Consider the following 18,191-nt stretch of genomic DNA (forward strand, 5'->3'; position numbering starts at 1 on the left):
CCTGTTCAGCTGATCTCGTCGACAGGGAGGCAGATGGCGGCCACCCATGGAAGCCTTTTGAAGAGTTCAGGGCGGGGTCCCGAACGATATATATATGTGCATTGTCTTGCAGGGACTTCTGTTGCAACACCCCATCGCTCGAGATGACCCTGACAGGCCGGAGACCTCCAGTGCGAAGAGCTCTTTCCATTGCCGTGGGCTATGAGCACCTTGCAAAAGTCTCGGGCGATCCGTTACTCGAGCTTCCCGGCACGCACCAGGATCCGTATATCCTGCGTAAACTGCTGGTCGGTGCGTTCACCCTTCTACGGCATGTCTTGCCAGAAGCTCAATGTTTGGCCTTCTTAGATTTGTTCCATTACAGAGCAGAAGACGTGAACATCATGATCGACGACGGGAAGCACATGCGCCCTACGAAACACAATATTGTAAGCAATGAGGCGAAAACGGGCGACAACATATACAGACTATGTTTCTGCAGCTCCGAGCGATGCGGCAATTGGTAGCAGATGCGCAACCCGGAGATCATTTCTTCTTCCACTGTACGTATACCAGCGCAGTGTCTGTATGTCTAGGATGCTCAAATCCATCATTCTAGTTTCCGGACATGGTTCGCAGATACCTAATCTCAATGGCACGGAGAAGGATGGCTTCGATGAAGGCATGCTTGATGTTGACGAGCCTGATCACTGATATCTGACAGTCGGCATTTGCAGTTATATGGCCCTGCGATGTGCGCTACAGAGGCGATGGAAAATGCACTAACTATATCATGGATGATGTAAGTCTATTTATTAAGACTTTTGTTCTCGGTAAAGAGACTCATTTCATTCTTCTCAGTGGATTCATCAAATCCTCGTGGATCAGGTCCCGCATGGCGCGCACGTCATGGTACGGAAATTGCAGTGCTCACAACCTCATGTACTCACGCTCCTTGCAATAGATGGTGTTCGATTGCTGCCATTCAGGCACTGCTGCAGGTATGTCAAATTCTTTATGCAGCCGAGTGTCACTCATTGACTGTTCGCTCCGTTAGACCTGCCTTACACCAGTGATGACTTCAGGCCACCATCCCCTCTGATTCTTGCACCAATATCTACTACTGCCTCGCCCCACAATTCCAAAAGCAGTATGTTTCAACCAATTTCTCTGCTAGGATACGCGTTGATATATCTCTTCAATAGTCCGCGTACGGGGCACCCACCACGGTAGTACGTATGATGATATGACTGTTGCTACTATGTGGCTCAAGCGGCACTTAGATGATTCACCAGCCGGCGGACCAAGGAAGACGGTACAAAGACGATATCCAGTGGACCCCATGGTGGATGTTGTAAGTGGGGAGAACGGGATCAGTGGATTCAATGCTGAAAACTTTGACACAGACATCGTGGTCTGCCTGCGAAGACAATCAGAGAACCTATGGGGATAACAAGGGTGGTTTGTTCGTTCGCGTGAGTATCCGATGTCTATTACTGTCGTGAGAACCACCAACAGACTTACCTTTGACCAGATGTTCAATAGAGTTCTACGTAAGCATTATGATTGCTTTGCCGTCGGCACCTCCTGAGACTGAGCATAGGACATCATCCGCATGCGACACATGGTGACGTTCTGCGTGCTGTGACGTATGTTTGCAACAGTTCGTATGGCCTGAGATCATACTGATGACTCTGCAGACGAGGAATCGAGAAGATGATTGTCAAGGCTAGGGAGGTCTCTCCTCCAGATAGCCCGCTCTTCACGCCACACCCGGAGGTAAGCCAGCTTCAGCAGTGAATTTGTTCCCGAGGCGCTAATGTCACAATGCAGCTGTCCTCGGAAGAAAAATTGGTGAGTCAGCTTGACAGCAGTCATCAACGCTTCGCGCTCACGGTGATTATATAGGACACGGTCTGGTATAGGCCCGTCGTTGATGATGCAGATGACTCGGACTCATGATGAACGCCTGTGATCCCATTCAAACAATGACAGGCTAAAGTACGCTAAAACCACTGTAATTCTGACTTATTCGATGTACACCTTAGAAATAGCGATACGCGATACATTACTACCGAGTATGGTACATAGACACCTATAGAGGAGCACGCTAATACTAGTATAATGATAACTTATTGATATGGAGCACGCTTTCCTTATAATCGTTCGCATGTATTCCTACAACTAATCGTACACAAATAGAATCGCTCTAGATCTGTAGCTGATACTCGCCTTGAAGAAAATCTTTTCCCGTCTGAGACGGAGTATAAGAAATTCGAGAGAAGGGGGGAAAAAACTGTCCGTCAAAGTACACACAGCTGACCACCATGTTCGGAGCACAGCGAACCAAGTGCAATTAATTACGCGATCGCGAGGTCTTCCGCTGTGTCATCAAGGTGCCTTTGGGTGGGCTCTGTCTGCTAAACGGCGAACGAGAAGATGGCGGCCGGCGGCCCGAACAGAACTACTCCAATTATGGCCTGCCGCGATAACGACATAATAGCAGAAGAAGGCTTTCATAATAGAACTCAAAATCGACTTCGTCCCATTAACGTGTACGTCGGAAGGTGGCTTGATGGGCGTGGTGGCTTGATGGGCGTGGCTGCGGGATGCCGGCCAAGCCTGCAATTCAAGTTATTCAACATGAACTTAAAACCACACCGACAGTTCATCGGATGGAAGACCTCTTCATTGAGTCAGAACCCGCCAGCCGGAACACTCCTGTCGATTGACAGCTCCCATCATTTATAACGTTCATCTCTGTCCGCCTTTGGGCTTTTGAAAGACCAATTACTCCTCTGAAGACATGCGGCTGCCGCAAGTGGCCAAGACCGGAATCGAAATCGACCATGAGTTGTGGAGATAGAGGGAAATTTGAAAGCACAACCGTCCGGAGGAGGTCCTCGTGCCCAGTGGTCCCTGAGCGCTGACTCCCTTGAAGTTCCGTCCACAAGTTCTCTTGGAGACGCCAACGCTGAAACACGATCCCTGATGACGCAAAACGGCGTCAGTGATCTGCATCGGCGATGTATCAGCACATATTTCATGCACACCGGAAGAAGGCGAAGAAAAAGATTGGCGAGCGTCTGTTTCTATGCTCGCGGACATCATCGTTGTTCGGACCTGATGTAGCAGCGGATCCTCCTTGGCTATGACTTGATCTCCATGCGGAGGGCTGCATCTCGAAGGAACTGAGACGAGCGTCCCCGCATCACCTCATGCGGTGCGCCGCCGACGCTCGCAGTGAATTACCGACCCAGAAGTGCCGGGAGATAGGATGATCCCGGGAGATGAGTCCATTTTTGGAACGACCATCCCGAAGATGGTATGTGCTAATTATGACTTTGTTCTGAGACACCGTATCTTCACAGAACCTGCGGGCGTACTGCCCCTACTCTCGTGGTCCGGCCAGCGTCTAGCAGTGTAGCAATGGTATTTAGCGTTCATGGATTGAACAGCCCATCGCCAACGTGTGCGCCATGCCTGTGCCGACCGCCACTCGTCCGCCCCTCAGGAGAGCCCTCAGCGTCGCGGTGCAGTATGACAAGCTACGCGACCGCGAGATGGACCTGCCGGGGACGCACAACGACCCGCGGATCCTGTCCGACCTTCTTGTCGGTCAGTGTACATGAAATCCTCGCCCAACCGATGCTCACATGCTTCATTAGATGTCTTCAAGTACAACAAGGAGGATATAATTGTGCTCATGGACGACCACACCATGGGCGACGAGCGTTGGCCTACGCGCGAGAATATTGTGAGTCCGCGTACTGGTCGCATATATGCGCTTGTTTAATTCGGCCAGGTGCGCGCGATGCGCGACCTCGTGGCTGGCGCACAGCCCGGCGATCATTACGTCTTTCATTGTGAGCCTGTTTGCTTATCGTTGCAGCCGGCGCACGTGTTCATCGCGATTCACTAGTCTCTGGCCATGGTGGCCAAGTAAAGAACGAAGACGGGACGGAGAAGAGCGGCTTTGACGATGGTATGGCCTTTTGCCTCCATCTTCACTCGTTCATGCAGTGACGGGATGCCTAAACGCACAGTCATCTGGCCGGTGGATATTGAGCTTCGAGACGACGATGACTTTGAAAACTACATCAAGGATGATGTGAGTACCGGCAAGCACTGGGTCAGCACCTTTACTTACCTCGTTGTCCATCATTAGGAGATCCACGACATCCTGGTCGAGCATGTACCCCCAGGTGCTCACTTCATGGTACGCACATTGTCCGGTTTCTTTCACAAATCTCACTTAAAGGCCCGTCGCTTAGATGGTCTTCGACTGCTGCCACTCCGGAACGATGGCAGGTATGTTGCAGCATGTGTTCCGTCACCAAAGCTGTGCTCATCATTGGTCAAGATCTACCCAACGATAGTGAGGACACCCGTCCACCGTCACCAAGCTCTGCATCCTCGGGCACGATGTTTCCCCCCTCTGCTGTCAAGAACAGTGAGTTTCGCCATATGAACATTCATGCCAGTGAGGTTCTCACACAAACCAACAGTCCGTGTCCGAGGCACGCACGATGTTTGTGAGTCGGGTTCCTGATTGATAGATGCGCCTTCTCAAGAACGTGGCGGGTTGACAGCCGGCACAGATGGTACGGAGAGGAAGGTGAAGCAGGCCAAGTTCTCGGCGCCTCTTCCTCCGCAAGAGACAGTCATCGACGACGAGCAGCCTACATCCGCCGATGTGGTAGGTCACCCGTAAAAACATCTTCTATGAAGTGACTGACAAGCCCGTTTAGACGTCTTGGGGTGCATGCTTGGACGACCAGATAACTTTGGGCGGAAGGAGCGGCGGCATCTTCATCAAGGCAAGTCTGACGATTATAACATCTCTGACAGTATTAGAGTAAGAACTGACTGGGCATGTTAGGCCTTCGCTAATGCGCTCCGTAAGTTGTAGTTCGAAGTATACATGAGCTTCTCTGACAGTAATTCAGGGAAAAATCCTATGGAAACTTATGAGCAACTACTCCGCACCGTCACGTAAGTGCCTCAATGCATACGCAGGAAGATAGGCGACTGACCCGCTCTCCAGGCGCGAGCTCGCTAAAATCACCGCTTCCGTGAATTTTCATAATCATGAAGACTATGACCCACCGACCCCAGAGGTTCGTGTTTTTCACGTGGTGCATCTAAACGAGCGAAACTGACATGCATCCAGCTGGAAAGCTCTATGCCGATGGTAAGGACTTCATGGGAAAAGTTGATTCGGATGTGTTCTGATCGCCATTTTACTCAGGATCAAGTGTATGACAGGCCGATTGACATATGAGGCGGGCTCAGCTTTCCAAGAGTTATGGCGCATTCTCGACAACCACATTATTATCGTTGAAAAGGCCGACCCTTGTTCAAAGTCGTATGATAGAGATCGGTACTAATGGTGCTCACGTTGGAAGGCTTGCATATCTGTGTGCCCGGAAGTCAGTGTAGGATCGAAATATTATGTAGCGTCCTTGTACTCTTTCGAATATATCAATACCATAGCAATCACAGTCACTCCAGAATTACGCAGGCTTGCAGTGCTGATGGCCACGCTCTCGTTTATCAGTGAGGATGTAGTCAGAGTTACAGACAATGTTCTTTTCCGGTGTATTGCATGCGACGACGACGACGACGTATATATATGCGCGTTTCTGAGTTTGAATGTGTGCCGCCTGTGCCGCCGCCGCCACCAGTACCCTTGCCCTCGACGTCCTTCCATCTCACCACACCATGTCTACGCCATCTAGCCCCGTCACGCCGAAGGAGGAGCAATCTGGCGGGGCAAATCGGCCTGAAAAACGTGCAATCTCTGAGATCATCTCGGATACGTTCCCGCCATTCGACCATCGTTCCGTGATCGTTGAGCCTTTCGACAGTGAGGTGAAACGGGACGCCGAGTTCCTCGAAAGTGTGTAAAATCACGTCTGCATCTCGTATGCTCACCGGAAAGAACTTCGTGTCGCGGGAACAGAGCTCAACGACATGCTCCTCGAAGTCATGCTCGAATTCCACGCGTGGTCGACCGCACGTCCTAGCTTCGAGAGTGACCGCGCCGCTGATGCTTTGGAGAAGGAGGTGAAGACCGTGATGGACATGGAGAAAGAACAAGGCATGTGTCGTCATCCGCAGTCGTCCCTCATCGGTATGCGGCCGTTCTGCACCGTCTATCTTGTCCCCTTCCCTTGCTTAGGCCGAGCTGACCTTCGTCCGGATTTCAAGAGAAGACGCGTCAACGACTCAGCGATTTCGTCACTCGTATCAAGCTCGCCCTTGCTGCTCTTACTGAAATCTCTGGTTGACTGACTGACGACTACTATGTTCGCTATCGATTTTGCAACGTTGTCTCCCATCAAGCTGTCTCTGCCTGTATACCCGTACACTGTATACCAAAGAAATGATAGCTTTACCTGAATACCCTGCCTGTATTCTTACATGCAATTCGCCATTACAGTTCCCTTACGTTTGCAACAAGTGTAGAATACCGCTACATCGTGCAACCGCAACCCAGATTTCGCTAGCGCGCGACGATCACGAGCAGATCTTAGCAATTGTACTTAGGCAATGATCCTCGAACGTTAATTATCTCGGCCCCTTGTCGACACCTTCACTTTCGTTCACCGTTGACGATTCTCCCGCCAATCGACACCAGCAGTCTTTGAACCTTTTTCTAAAGCTTGCATCATTCTGGCACGGACGGCGGTGCCGACGTGATCAGCGCAATATATAGGCATTGTGTTGCACTAGTAGCTGGCTCCGACAGTGGAGTCGGGCTCCAGTCTCATCGTAAGGCCTGGTGCGAACTAGGTGCGAACTAAAGAAGAGGATATTCGCTGGTTCTTAGTTACAAGGCGTAGCTTCTACGGGTCTCGCTCGTATCGAGGCCGCTTGCCCTACTGTATCAACGCACTTGAACCATTGCTTGCTGCTAAGGAGAACCAATGTCAGGCGACACACACCACTGCTCCTTCGTCCTGCTTGCCGACTTCGATATTGATCGCGGTGCGCAGCTCACTTACCAGTTCCCGCAGCCATTGGGAACCGATGAAGGGTGCGTGGGGACGTCTTCCTGGTTGGTCACCATTTACTGACGATGTGGTGGTGCTACCCGCACTTCGATGGTCTATATATGCGCTCTACACTCGTTCAAAATAGCCTCCTTGCGAACCTGATGTTGCCAGACGGCGCCGAGAAGCAGCCGGAAGACTGGACGATCTTTTTTCTCAACCAGACGCCATTCAACACCATCGCACCCGTGCTCGCGCTCGAAACGCCAGACGGTCGAAGCGCATCGAGCGTAGACGTCGACGCGGATGACGCGGAGGATGCACAACCTGAGCTGCTGTACGTGTTGAACCTGGTGCGGACGAAGCTGGATAAGACGGCGCGTAGGTACGTAGGCTCATCGTATGGTCCATGCGGCCTTGACGGATCGACCCAGAGGCGCGGTGGTGAAGGCTATGGCTATATGCACTCGGCATTCCTTCATTCAAGTATTCAAGGCATGTATGCGCTCGTATTATGTTGTCTTTGCCTGCTCATACGTGGTACAGCCTGTTCTATTGATGGCGCTGGATGATTACTTTGCTAACCCATCCCAAGACTGCCTCGCACGCCTATTCGACGCCATCAACACCATGGACATTTCCCTTGCTCCGGTCCTCACCCGGCACGAGAAGATGATCATGCGCACTTCCGAGCGCAAGGACGTCTTCATCGAGAAGTTCGACGACTATCTACAGGAAGTACTCGGCGACCCGGGCACCGCGACGCAGCAGACAATGCCCAACGCGATTTTGGGTCATCGCACGAGCCCGTCCATTGACTCGCAGACGAGCTCGGATTTGGAGTCATTGACACGTAGCGAGAAGCCCGAACGGACACGCAGCGTGCGGAGGTCGGAGAGCGTGCGGGGGGTCGGCCAGACGCGGAGCCAGCCCTCTCCATCCGAGGCGTCTTTCTCCCTGGACGGCAGCGCGGTCTGGGTAAACAGCGAAAGCGGGGCCGACCAGTCCGGCACCAGTACTAGCAATAGCGCTCCTAACGGAAGTCACGTCCGTAGCAGGCCGTCCATTGAGACGTCATCTTCTTCATCCCACGGCCCGAGTGGGAGACGAGAGGAGCCCCTGGCAGCGCCAAATCCTGCCAACATTGCCATATCCCTACTCAAAGACTCACACTTCTTCCCTGCTATGGTCGACTTTAACGACCATCATCTGCCGATCAAGATACCCCTCTCTACCTTCCCCGAAGAAGTCGGCGATGTACGTACGTTTATGCGCAATCGACAGATTTACGTTAAGTGATTGCTTCCATAGTACTCCCTCATACAGCTTGTCCAGACATTCTCTGCATCAACAGCGAGCCTCAGCGGCCCGCTTCACCCACATCTGCACACAAACGGATCTCTCACACCTCCCATCGTTGTCCTTTTTAATGCGTTGGTTACGGCGAAGCGGATCATCTTCTTGGGACACCATAGACCTGCCGGACAAGTGTCAAGCTATGTCCTCTCTGCTTGCGCACTAGGGTCTGGCTGCGGCCTCGTCCTGCGAGGTTTCATCAAACGTGCATTCCCGTATGCCAATTTGACCAATCGTGAGGAGTGGGAATCTATGTGAGTACCTGTTATGCTAAGGTCACCTTCCATTCGTGATTCTGACACCTGAAATCCTGCGTCTTCGCATTAGTCCGGGCTATATTGCTGGGGTGACCAATCCCATCTTCGAAGCGTCCGGATCTTGGGACCTTCTCTGTGACGTTGGTTCGGGACGCATGGTCGTGTCTAAGGATATTCACATCACCTATCCCGCCAATCCCGTGCTCGCGCAAAGCCAGCTAATCATCCGCACAGGGACTGTACGTGCGGAGGGTTCTGTTGGCACCGACGAAGAACCCATCCGTCCGAGTCGGGATGGTGGTCCTCTGCCGAGGGCGGATCATCCGAGCAGGGCAGACAGCCCAGACAACCTCTTCATGGAAGATGTGAGTTATTAAATTCTAACTTCTTTCCAATATTATCTAGTCTGATGCTCCAGTAGATACTGTCAGCGATATCATCTCACTACGGGGAGGCGCATGTCCGCGCTCGCTTCGCTGAGTACGCGATGCGTTTCGTACGGCTCGCAGCGCGATACGAGGAAGATACGATGGGTTCGACCGTGATCGGCTTTCCTAGTTCCACCTACTCGGAGCATCCGGGCGAGCCCCCACGCTTGGGCGGTGGCATTGGCTTCGTTGACGAGATCACCTGCTCGCGAGAGCTTGCTTTCAACGCGAGTAGGATTGAGGCTTGGCGAAGGACAGAGAGTTACACGCTGTACCAGCTTGTATGTGTGTATTGTATATGCGTGACATTCGCCCATTCTTAATCGTATGCGACAGGACTTCCGGAAGATGTTGGCCACGGATCCCATCGAGGGCTTCGACGTGATTCATCAGTTATGGCGCCTTCGCCATGCGAAGAGGATGCCTGACGGGGAGGCGGAGCTCATTATGTCTACGCTTGCTGACAATGTCCGGACATACGACCAAATTACGCAGGTGCGCTCGATAGCAGTTCAAGAGAAGCACTCTAACAACCAGGTTGTTGTAGCTGCTGTCGGTAATGCCACCCCATCACAACGGCTTGCTGCCTCTTAGCTTCGGCCTCTTCCACCAGCAAGAGACCGTGCGAGATTTAACGATCAATATCTTCAACCAGCTGCGCGTATATCCGGTACGTATTAGTATGAACTTTCATTCGGTCTCGCTCATACGCATTGAGCAGATTGGTGTCCAGTTCCTGCAAGCGCTCAATCCCTTCCAGCGCTATGCCTATGTCAGACAGGCTCATGCAAGAGAGGCTCGTCTCAACAAGGAGCACAACTCGCTGGCTATCCCACCCGCCTCCCATATATCGCGCACGCCCTCTCACCGGAGTGATTCAAGCGTCGTAATGGCATAGGCGGGTTGTCGCTGAGCACGCTTCTCTATGAGTGTTTTAAGGTCGCCGTTTTGCTGCATTAACCACATTGTATACCAGGTCTCCCCGCCCGTGTGTGCTGTCATGCAGTCAACAGTCCTTAGCATCTTTGGTGCTATGAATAGTGAATGCAGAGAGATTGCTTGTAAAGGAACATTCAGGCCATATTTTGAGCTTATGTGACTGCAAACACAAGATCATCGTGAAAATCATGTATGCGGCTAATTGAATATGGAGTCGAACTTTGAGAATGGTCAGTATAGTGCGCCTGCGCAGTTAAATCATGAAGATGGAAGAGCATAGGTGTGGTTTCTGCAACGATCTCGTCATGAATGAACAATGATGGCTTAAGATTCCCTCTGTCCCTCTAGATCACGCTGACGCCGTCGTATGAAAGTGAATGGCCACCGGCGGTGTCGCAACTTGTCTTTCCACCAATGCCGAACCTTGAGCTTGGATCCCAGGGCTTCCCACAGTTCATCTCTCCATGACATCACCGGCGCAACTCTGTCTGGAGGGAACGGGCATAGCTCGATGATGATCACCGTTGTGACGCCGAGGAGGACAAAGCCAAGTGTGAGCCCAGTGAAGAAGCGAGTCCAGAGATTGGTTCGGTCGAGACAGACCCAAGCAACAGCTACACAAAAGGTGACCATGCTGCACCATCGCCATTGAGCAAGCAAAGCCTGTAGCTTGTAACAATGTTGGACTTACCACCATAGAAACATGGCAGCTGGAAGGCTGAAAGAAATGGCAAGCATATCAAGACCGGCTGGCAATTTCGTTCTCTGATAGAGGTACATGCACTGTACGGCTAGCGGGTGAGACAAAGTCCTCGACGGACAAGGCGTTACGCACCGTTTCTGCCGCATTCGATTCATCCTTGTGATAGCGCGCCAGAATGATACAAAGAAACATGATTGCCAGACTGAGGAACGTAGAGACATAGCTCGCGATCTGGGCACAGCTCCGTGCACTATGACCTGTATCAATGCTCTGAATAGCGAGAAGGCCCACGTTCGCCGTTAGCATGACTGTTGCCTGTCGACGTCCATTTGCAGGGATGAGCGGTGGTCAAAGTTAAGTTTGGGTAGATCCTTACCGGAGTGAGCAAGGAGTCCCAATCTCTTTGCAAACCGTTCCGGAGCGCGCTCCACGACAGATGGTGAACTGTCTGGTCCACCCATACTCGCCGAAGTTGCTCAAAATACTCATATGGCATGAAAAAGAGCAGCGGGGAAACAAGACGCAATAGCCAGGAGTACTCGATTTCGCCCTGTGAGTAGATGGTGTCCTCCCGACTGAGACGAGCCTCGTGTTGGCCGTGCAAATCGAGAAACCTCTGATTGCCTAACAAACTTCAGCGATGATTACCAGCACGTAGACCAAGTATTGGAAACTCACTCAGAATGCCCATCACACGCGCTGCAAGAGAATCAAATGACGACATGAACTCCTGGTTGATTAAATTGCCATACCTATGATACACACCGACGGTGCACTGCCGTTGTCTGAGTCAGTGCAATGTCAGCATGTAACCAGATGACAGTAATCACGATGGATCTACCTGGGATGTTGTTCAGAACTGGTAAATAGCTAGATAGTCCTTGAGGTGCAGTCGATGTTTCAGACGACATTGCATCTATACAGTTGCAGTCAAACGGTGCGATTTTGGACTGTTTATCTATCAAACGTACCGAATGTCCAGAAATTCACTAGCTCCTTCACTTCTTTTAGAAGCTCCGTGGAAACTCGGCGATGATTAGGGAACATTTCTACGTGTTTCCTAAGCGAAAAGGTCATAAGCACAGCACGAGTTTCAACGAATATTCTGTTACCAATATTGTGTTTCCGTGGCATCCTCTAAGGATTGTTGCTGATTAAGCATAGCAAGAAGAAATATCAATGACTGAGGCACCCACGAAGATAGTAATTCTTGGGAGCAGGGCGTGATCGTAGAGTCAGCAAATCATCCTCGACCTCTTCCAACCAAAATATAGCCCGGTCGGAGTCGCTGGACAGGTAGTAATGACATGTCATGCTGTTGCTTTCGTAATCTTCCTCTATGTATACCGCAACTTCCGTGCCATCCGGGAGGTCCGCTTGTTCTTGTAGCAGTGCCAGAAATTGCTCTTCAAAGATCTCTATATTCGACAACTTTTGCCGGTCATATATCCAAATGTCGGTAAACAGCTGAAACTTCTGTGTTGTACATCAGCATGGATAAAATAACAAACAATGGTTTGAAACCAACATTCAGCAGTTTCTTACCGAAATACCGCTGACCTTCGGGATGTTTATAAGAAGTCCATGGTGGAGGGGGATCGTCACTGTTGACTGTCAGTGCGAGAATGTAAGGAGTACACCGCACCACTCACTGGCGAAAGGATCTCCGAGCTGCTGGTATGGGTTGAGATTCCCCGTTATACTCACGTCTGCGGGCGAGTGAACGTCACCATAACAACGCAATAAGACGAGGAAGCAACTCACATGCGAGGCCGCCGCGCATAGCGACGGTCGAGAATATCCGTTGGAGAAGCAGGTTGAAGGAAGACGCGTCCGCTATGTTCTAGCGCAGTCGGGAAAACATTGGGATTCGTGTCAAAACCGGGAGGTACTGCAGTGATCCCAGCAGGAGTAGCGATTGCGTGATCGACGTATGACCGTTCGGACGAGATGATCCCCAGGCTAATGCTTGAATCGAAGCCTTCCTTCGACAGAGTACTGGATCCCACATTCGGAGTGCCTGGACGGGAAGAGGCAGGAGTGCGGACCCGCAACTCCATTTGACCATCACACCCTTCGCCATTGGTGACGCCACTGCTCACGAGAGTCTGGTTGGAGGTCTCTGCCATGGGTCGCAGATGGTGCATTGTGAACGGGCGAGGTGGGAGGACGGTCGTGCTGTCCTCATGTACTCAATCGAAGCGCTCTGCACAGCCTAACCTAGAGGAAGATTCATCAGAACTTGAACATATTCACTTATAGCGTTCCTAGGATCCCACGGCGAGGCATATCAATGCCATGAGCTATGATCGGAAAACCAGAACAGATCGGCCACATCGCTTGGTGAATGTACAGCTCGTTCCAGTGGAGGGCATGCGTACAACAATGACGAAGGCTATCCTAGACCAATATCGGAAGAATCGAGAACGATACCTAAGGTATATATGCCTGACTGTGGCCGTTGTTCATCGGTTCATTCGAGGCGTCAAATGTGAGTATAAGGTATTGGGCGTATCGATCCAGCAGCGCTTGAGCCTTGACTTCATTGTTCTCGTTGAATATTAGCGCTCGCCTTAATCCCGTAAGGCCATTCTATATCGCACTGTGGGTCTTGGCAACTACTTATCCGAGGAGACATCGGCAAAGACATTGATTACTTTTCCCAGCTACACAGCAACAAAGCAATGTCCGAAGAAAGTCGCACGCAATCCTGACCAAAAAGGGGACCAGGCTTGCCATGCGAAGCGAAGCTATGCAGCTATGATCGTGGCGCAGGCAGACCAGATGATGCCGCACCAATCTCTGTGAGCTCAGTGAGGGGATCCAGCTTGCCCTTGAACTCTGGCAGGAACACAGCATTGGTATATGGGCATCGCACGGAAGGAGAACCTTTGTAAACGGGAGTGAAGCTCGCTGCACAAATCTCGAATTCGGTGAACTCGTCATATGAGATTTCGACCGCGTTCCTCGGGTTCCGGTCGCCAGCGGCGATCCGTTGCCTCGCCTGCACGAACAACAATTAGAGTCACCTTAGCACGATCTGTACAGCTACTTACTTGTGCGACGATCTTGGGATCCGGGTTGAGTTCTAGCAGGCGTCGGGCGAACCGCGCAGATGTAACGTGATTGTTCGCTTTGGTAAACACGCCAATGGCACTCCGTAGCGCAATTTGCAAGTGGGCTGGCTGTAACTGGCAATGCGTAAAGTATGCAGCCAACTCCAAGTTCCGGCGGACATTGTCAGGCTCATCTCGGAGTATTCGTCTTCGCTCAATCTCGAGAGTCACACCGAGGAGGTACTCCCGGGCAAGCGTGACCATATCGCGCCACTACAAATACTCGACGTTGGGCTTAACCGCAAAAACGTGAGAGGAGACGCACCTGCTTTGCCTCATCATCAGAAGATACTGGGACCAGAAGAAGCTCCCACAGAACAGATCGGTACACAAGCTGAGCTTCTGGTAGCTTGGCGCCAGACAGGAAGCGGAAACCTTCGGTGAGCTCGTGTCGGACCGATTGTAGGGTCCGCACAGCCACGGGTAGAACACGGCTTGGAGAAGACTCCTGCGGATCACGCCTTAGATGTAGCTGCAATGGCTGCAACGAGGCCATTGGCGAGAGATATGCATGGGCTGAGCGATACGTGGAAACGAACAAGGGCTTGAGATGCGAGAAGTTGACCACTCCGAATTGACGACTCAACAGCTGCAAAGAAGTAGGTATGATAGTGCAAGCGAAAAAAGCCTGAACTTACCTGCATGGCTGTGTCGAACGAACCCGCTGCCACATGGTCGCTAGCGAACGGCGAGTTTCGTGTCCAGAGTTCTGTCTCACTAATGCCAGAAGAGGCACCAGCACCCAGTTCCGTATCTTCCAAAGTCTCCGTTTCTGGTGCTGGCTCCTGCTGGGGCTCCTCGGCATCGGGTTCGAGGTCCCATGCTCCCTCCTCCACTACGACCTCTTCCTCAGCTTCTTCCTCTCTCGCCCAGTCATCCAACGCTGACGATGCGGCGACACCATTAGTCTCAAACCCATTCATGTACGGCGCTTCACCTCCTTCTAAGTGGCCATTGGCCAGTGCCTTATCGAAGAAGCTCTCGCCAGTAGATAGCGACGGCCAATTGATGTTCTCGATCGAGGTGACGATTGGTGGAGGTCTCAGCGTCGACATTCCAAACGATGGTACATCATCCACATCGGCTTCAGTAAGGCCGGCAGCTTCGAGGATCTCCAACGCTACATCGTCCAAACCGTTTGTCTTGGCTGTCAAATACGCCAGAGGATCTGCGCGGAGCAACAAGATCACGTCGTGAGCGCTGTCGCGGATCCAGCGACAATGGGCGCTTACGAAGGCCAACATCCCTCAAAACGGCAATACGACCCAACACGTCGCCTGCGTACAGTGCGTTGTGAAAGCGCGACATGGGGTCTCCCCTGGCGTCGGCGATCTTCTGCATCTTCGAAAGCTTATCCTTGCTTCCCGTGGCGAGATATAGGAACGACAGCCGATCGAAGTTCTTCGTCTGCTGATACGCCTTTTCGACGATCTGGACAGTAAATGTCAGCTCATCTGCCGACATGTAGCCCATGATTGTGCTCACCTTGTGGTTCCCTTGCTTCAGCGCCTGTTGAGCCAGCCGCTCCCAGCAGTCAGGCCGGTCGATCGCCTTCGCCATCTCGAATGCAACATCCAAATTACCGCATTCGATAGCCAGATCAAAGCGAGTGCTTTGGTCTTGGACAAAATGTAACGCAATCTAGTTATCGAGTCACTATAAAACAAAAGCCGATCTGGCTGGCAATCATGCATACCTCAGGGAATCCCTTTTGCTGCAAATACGCGATGATGCTCTGTCCAAGAAGGTTGGAAGTCCGGATGATGTACAACATCTCTTCATGGTTATTGCGCAACAGAGCGAGCTTGAAGCGGTACTCAGTGGGATCAATTGTGATAGTCCGAGGACGAGCCGAACGATCCAGGCAATATACCGTCTTGCCCTTCACCCGCGTGAGATACACAGGGTTGTCTAGAGTGCAGATAACGCCGTGGTCACTGAACAGCCCTGTGAGCGATAGCAATGCAACAAAGATGATGAAGGTCGCACCCTTGGGCAAGGCAATACTTGATGTGGTTCAAAGTTGAGTAGATGAAAACACCGGAATCGTCCCAAGCGCCGGACTTGATACGGATCGTCTCGTGAATGAGTGTATGCTGCGAGAAGTTCTTATTCGCGATGGTGATTGCTATTCGTACGAACATACGCCCAGTCAGGCTACCTGCGTAGCGTTCAAAGAGCAAGGGACGTACTGTGCTTGCTGAGCAGGGCGACCAGCGACCCGTCGGTGCTCCATATGACGTATTTGACAGGCGGTGTTGTGATCTCCGCGATGCTCTTCTGCTGTTGGATATCGTACAGCACGACCGATGTGGGAGAGCTGAGGATCAAGCTTGCGGTGCCGCCATAGAAGATCTCGTTGGTCTGAACCGGCGGCTTAATAGTCTTAACCACAGAGTTCGACAGATCGCGAACTTCAATGAGCTGCACGGAGTTTGAGTCTGTCGGTTGCACGAACATATGCGTTCAAAAGAGAAGTTCGCACCTGCGTTGTCTTGTTCAAAACCGCAAACCTGTTCCTCGCAACGAAAATCGCCGCATGTCCAGTACCGCGCTTTCCATCCGTGGACGAGTCCTTCACCTCACCAACTACATCCTTGGGCAGTGATGTCATCTCAAAGAGCCCATTGTCAGAGGAGATCGTGAGCACAACGGCGCGCTCGGCAGGATTGTAGCTGAGCGTCCTAGGCGGCACGTAGGGGCTGCCAAACTTGCGGACGCTGAGCAGTCCGATGTCCGAGCCGGTATTGATATCGTACGCGCGTACATACTTGTCGCGAACATAGTACAACGTGTCGCCATGGATAGAGAACGCTGGTCGCTCGCGCTCGAGCTTGAACACAATCAGCCCGCTGTCGTGTCCTGCGATTCGGCGTTAAGGAAGTAGCCGTAGAATGGGGCATTTGAACATACCAGCAGCGAAGAGATTCAGCTCGGGATGAACGGCGAGCGTCCAGAATCGGTCGTTCTCCCTCCTGAACGTCTGCACTGCAGAGCGTTTCGTCAAATCCCATACGCGCACAGTTTTGTCCTCGCCACATGATACGATCAACTCGTGCTTAGGATGGAAGAGCGCGACCGAGACGTTGTTGAAGTGTCCCCTGCAAGAATCCACCTCCCAAGCCTTCGTGTCACTCATCCTCCAGATCTTGATCTGACGGTCATCCGCGGCAGAAACAATGAGCGGTAACGTCGGATGGAAGGTCGCAAAGTTGACGCCGCGGTCATGACCCTCGAGCACGTACTTGACAGTCGAGAACGTGTCGAACGTATCAAATGTACCCGGCGCCGTGTTGGGCGTGCTCTTGCGCAGGCCCGAGATGTCCCATACGCGCACAGTCTGATCCTGGGATGCGGACACAACCAGGTCCTCTTTCGGGTGGAACTGCGCTGACATCACATAGTGTGAGTGTCCGGTGAGGATCGCGATGCAGTTTCTCGACGTGCTGTTCCAGATGCGGATCGTCTGGTCGTCCGAGGCAGAAATCTGCGAACCATGTTCAGTATTTAGATGAAAAGTGCAGCAAGGACTACTTGCAATCCAGGGCATTTCATGGTGGAACTGGACGGTCCGGACATAATCGAGGTGTCCATGCAGGGTGAAGAGGCATCGTCGGTTCTGAGGCCGTATATCTGCGATGTGTTAATGATTCGCGTATGGAGTGTGGAGCACGGGCCGCGCACCCCAGACTTTGATCTTGTAGTCATCTCCTCCAGTCACCAGAAGAGCGCGACTAGGATGAATGGCTACGCCGCGCACAGGTCCTGCAAGTATGTGAGCAACGTGCAAGATTGACGATGCCGCATTCACGCATACCTTCATGTTCTTCGAATCGGTCCACCAACACTCCCATTCTATAGTTCCATAATTGAACACTCCCATTGTGCAGAGACGCGGCGAGCAGCGGCTGCGTTGGGTGAAATGCAAGCCCTACACAGGATTGAGCAGGTCATCGTATCCAGCCAAATCCATGAAGCATCGGAACGCACCCTTCACCCGATTGCTCTTGGACTCGAATTTTGTGAGCATCACAGACATTTTGGCCACAAATTACCCGAGTAAAGTTGCCGAATAAAGTATGTCCTGAACAGGGCCGGTCAAGTCGGTTCGCGGCGAGGAAGACAGCGACGTGGTTGTCCGTCCGCCTGCACTTACAGTTAGACGCCTACGATATTTGCCACGTGGACGCTGTATACTTGTTTAGGCTCGTGGCTGAGCGCCCTCCTACTTCCAAGGACGCAGCCATACTCTTTGCCCTCGACTCTCTGGTGTCCAACTCGTTCCTTGCCATTGCCTTCGCTTTCGTCTGTTGCTGATCCATAGCTTCCTGACATCTTTGGTTTTCGATTTGCCCGTTACTCGTCCATGGGCGTTAGGGATCTCATACCTTTCCTAACGAAAAGATAGTATGTCT

The 18,191-nt window shown here is 52.0% G+C and overlaps 6 protein-coding genes across 6 annotated transcripts; 4 read left to right on the top strand and 2 right to left on the bottom strand.

Annotated features, from left to right (window-relative positions):
- Positions 1-143: 143 nt before the first annotated feature.
- On the top strand, positions 144-1,941 carry LAESUDRAFT_761043 (peptidase C14; the record flags this gene model as incomplete). Its single annotated transcript, XM_040912849.1, has 16 exons — positions 144-291; positions 349-428; positions 482-542; positions 599-672; positions 704-781; positions 841-891; positions 944-980; positions 1,037-1,129; positions 1,185-1,211; positions 1,263-1,333; positions 1,386-1,454; positions 1,514-1,532; positions 1,583-1,628; positions 1,680-1,758; positions 1,813-1,833; positions 1,888-1,941. 16 exons carry the CDS (start codon positions 144-146, stop codon positions 1,939-1,941), a joined length of 1,008 nt encoding a protein of 335 aa, XP_040762216.1.
- A 1,733-nt stretch (positions 1,942-3,674) lies between these two features.
- LAESUDRAFT_727955 (peptidase C14) lies at positions 3,675-5,410 on the top strand. Its single transcript, XM_040909330.1, has 15 exons — positions 3,675-3,736; positions 3,785-3,845; positions 3,902-3,964; positions 4,026-4,090; positions 4,148-4,198; positions 4,254-4,290; positions 4,343-4,432; positions 4,488-4,514; positions 4,572-4,678; positions 4,731-4,799; positions 4,862-4,880; positions 4,929-4,974; positions 5,027-5,099; positions 5,153-5,173; positions 5,231-5,410. Exons 1-15 carry the CDS (start codon positions 3,701-3,703, stop codon positions 5,261-5,263), a joined length of 798 nt encoding a protein of 265 aa, XP_040762217.1. The 5' UTR covers positions 3,675-3,700; the 3' UTR covers positions 5,264-5,410.
- Positions 5,411-5,703: 293 nt separating this feature from the next.
- On the top strand, positions 5,704-6,573 carry LAESUDRAFT_814078 (uncharacterized protein; the record flags this gene model as incomplete). Its single annotated transcript, XM_040914558.1, has 3 exons — positions 5,704-5,881; positions 5,945-6,115; positions 6,193-6,573. 3 exons carry the CDS (start codon positions 5,704-5,706, stop codon positions 6,270-6,272), a joined length of 429 nt encoding a protein of 142 aa, XP_040762218.1. The 3' UTR covers positions 6,273-6,573.
- Positions 6,574-6,911: 338 nt separating this feature from the next.
- Positions 6,912-9,916, top strand: LAESUDRAFT_737907 (spindle pole body interacting protein; the record flags this gene model as incomplete). The annotated part of the gene is made up of 10 exons (XM_040910829.1): positions 6,912-7,021; positions 7,126-7,362; positions 7,412-7,472; positions 7,524-8,234; positions 8,289-8,587; positions 8,661-8,955; positions 9,012-9,299; positions 9,355-9,513; positions 9,566-9,688; positions 9,740-9,916. The coding sequence occupies 10 exons, from the start codon at positions 6,912-6,914 to the stop codon at positions 9,914-9,916; spliced, it is 2,460 nt and encodes an 819-aa protein (XP_040762219.1).
- Positions 9,917-10,281: 365 nt separating this feature from the next.
- Positions 10,282-12,789, bottom strand: LAESUDRAFT_761047 (uncharacterized protein; the record flags this gene model as incomplete). Its single annotated transcript, XM_040912850.1, has 13 exons — positions 10,282-10,591; positions 10,649-10,740; positions 10,793-10,975; positions 11,037-11,284; positions 11,339-11,359; positions 11,413-11,445; positions 11,502-11,576; positions 11,632-11,720; positions 11,773-11,797; positions 11,857-12,136; positions 12,189-12,264; positions 12,313-12,369; positions 12,425-12,789. 13 exons carry the CDS (start codon positions 12,787-12,789, stop codon positions 10,282-10,284), a joined length of 1,854 nt encoding a protein of 617 aa, XP_040762220.1.
- A 629-nt stretch (positions 12,790-13,418) lies between these two features.
- Positions 13,419-17,815, bottom strand: LAESUDRAFT_761048 (coatomer subunit alpha-2; the record flags this gene model as incomplete). The annotated part of the gene is made up of 14 exons (XM_040912851.1): positions 13,419-13,664; positions 13,717-13,989; positions 14,042-14,365; positions 14,415-14,944; positions 15,009-15,207; positions 15,262-15,417; positions 15,473-15,713; positions 15,766-15,904; positions 15,969-16,200; positions 16,262-16,638; positions 16,690-17,409; positions 17,461-17,541; positions 17,594-17,707; positions 17,767-17,815. The coding sequence occupies 14 exons, from the start codon at positions 17,813-17,815 to the stop codon at positions 13,419-13,421; spliced, it is 3,681 nt and encodes a 1,226-aa protein (XP_040762221.1).
- Between the last annotated feature and the right edge of the window lie 376 nt (positions 17,816-18,191).

The sequence above is a fragment of the Laetiporus sulphureus genome (genome assembly GCF_001632365.1).
Source record: "Laetiporus sulphureus 93-53 unplaced genomic scaffold LAESUscaffold_32, whole genome shotgun sequence".
Taxonomy (NCBI): domain Eukaryota; kingdom Fungi; phylum Basidiomycota; class Agaricomycetes; order Polyporales; family Laetiporaceae; genus Laetiporus; species Laetiporus sulphureus.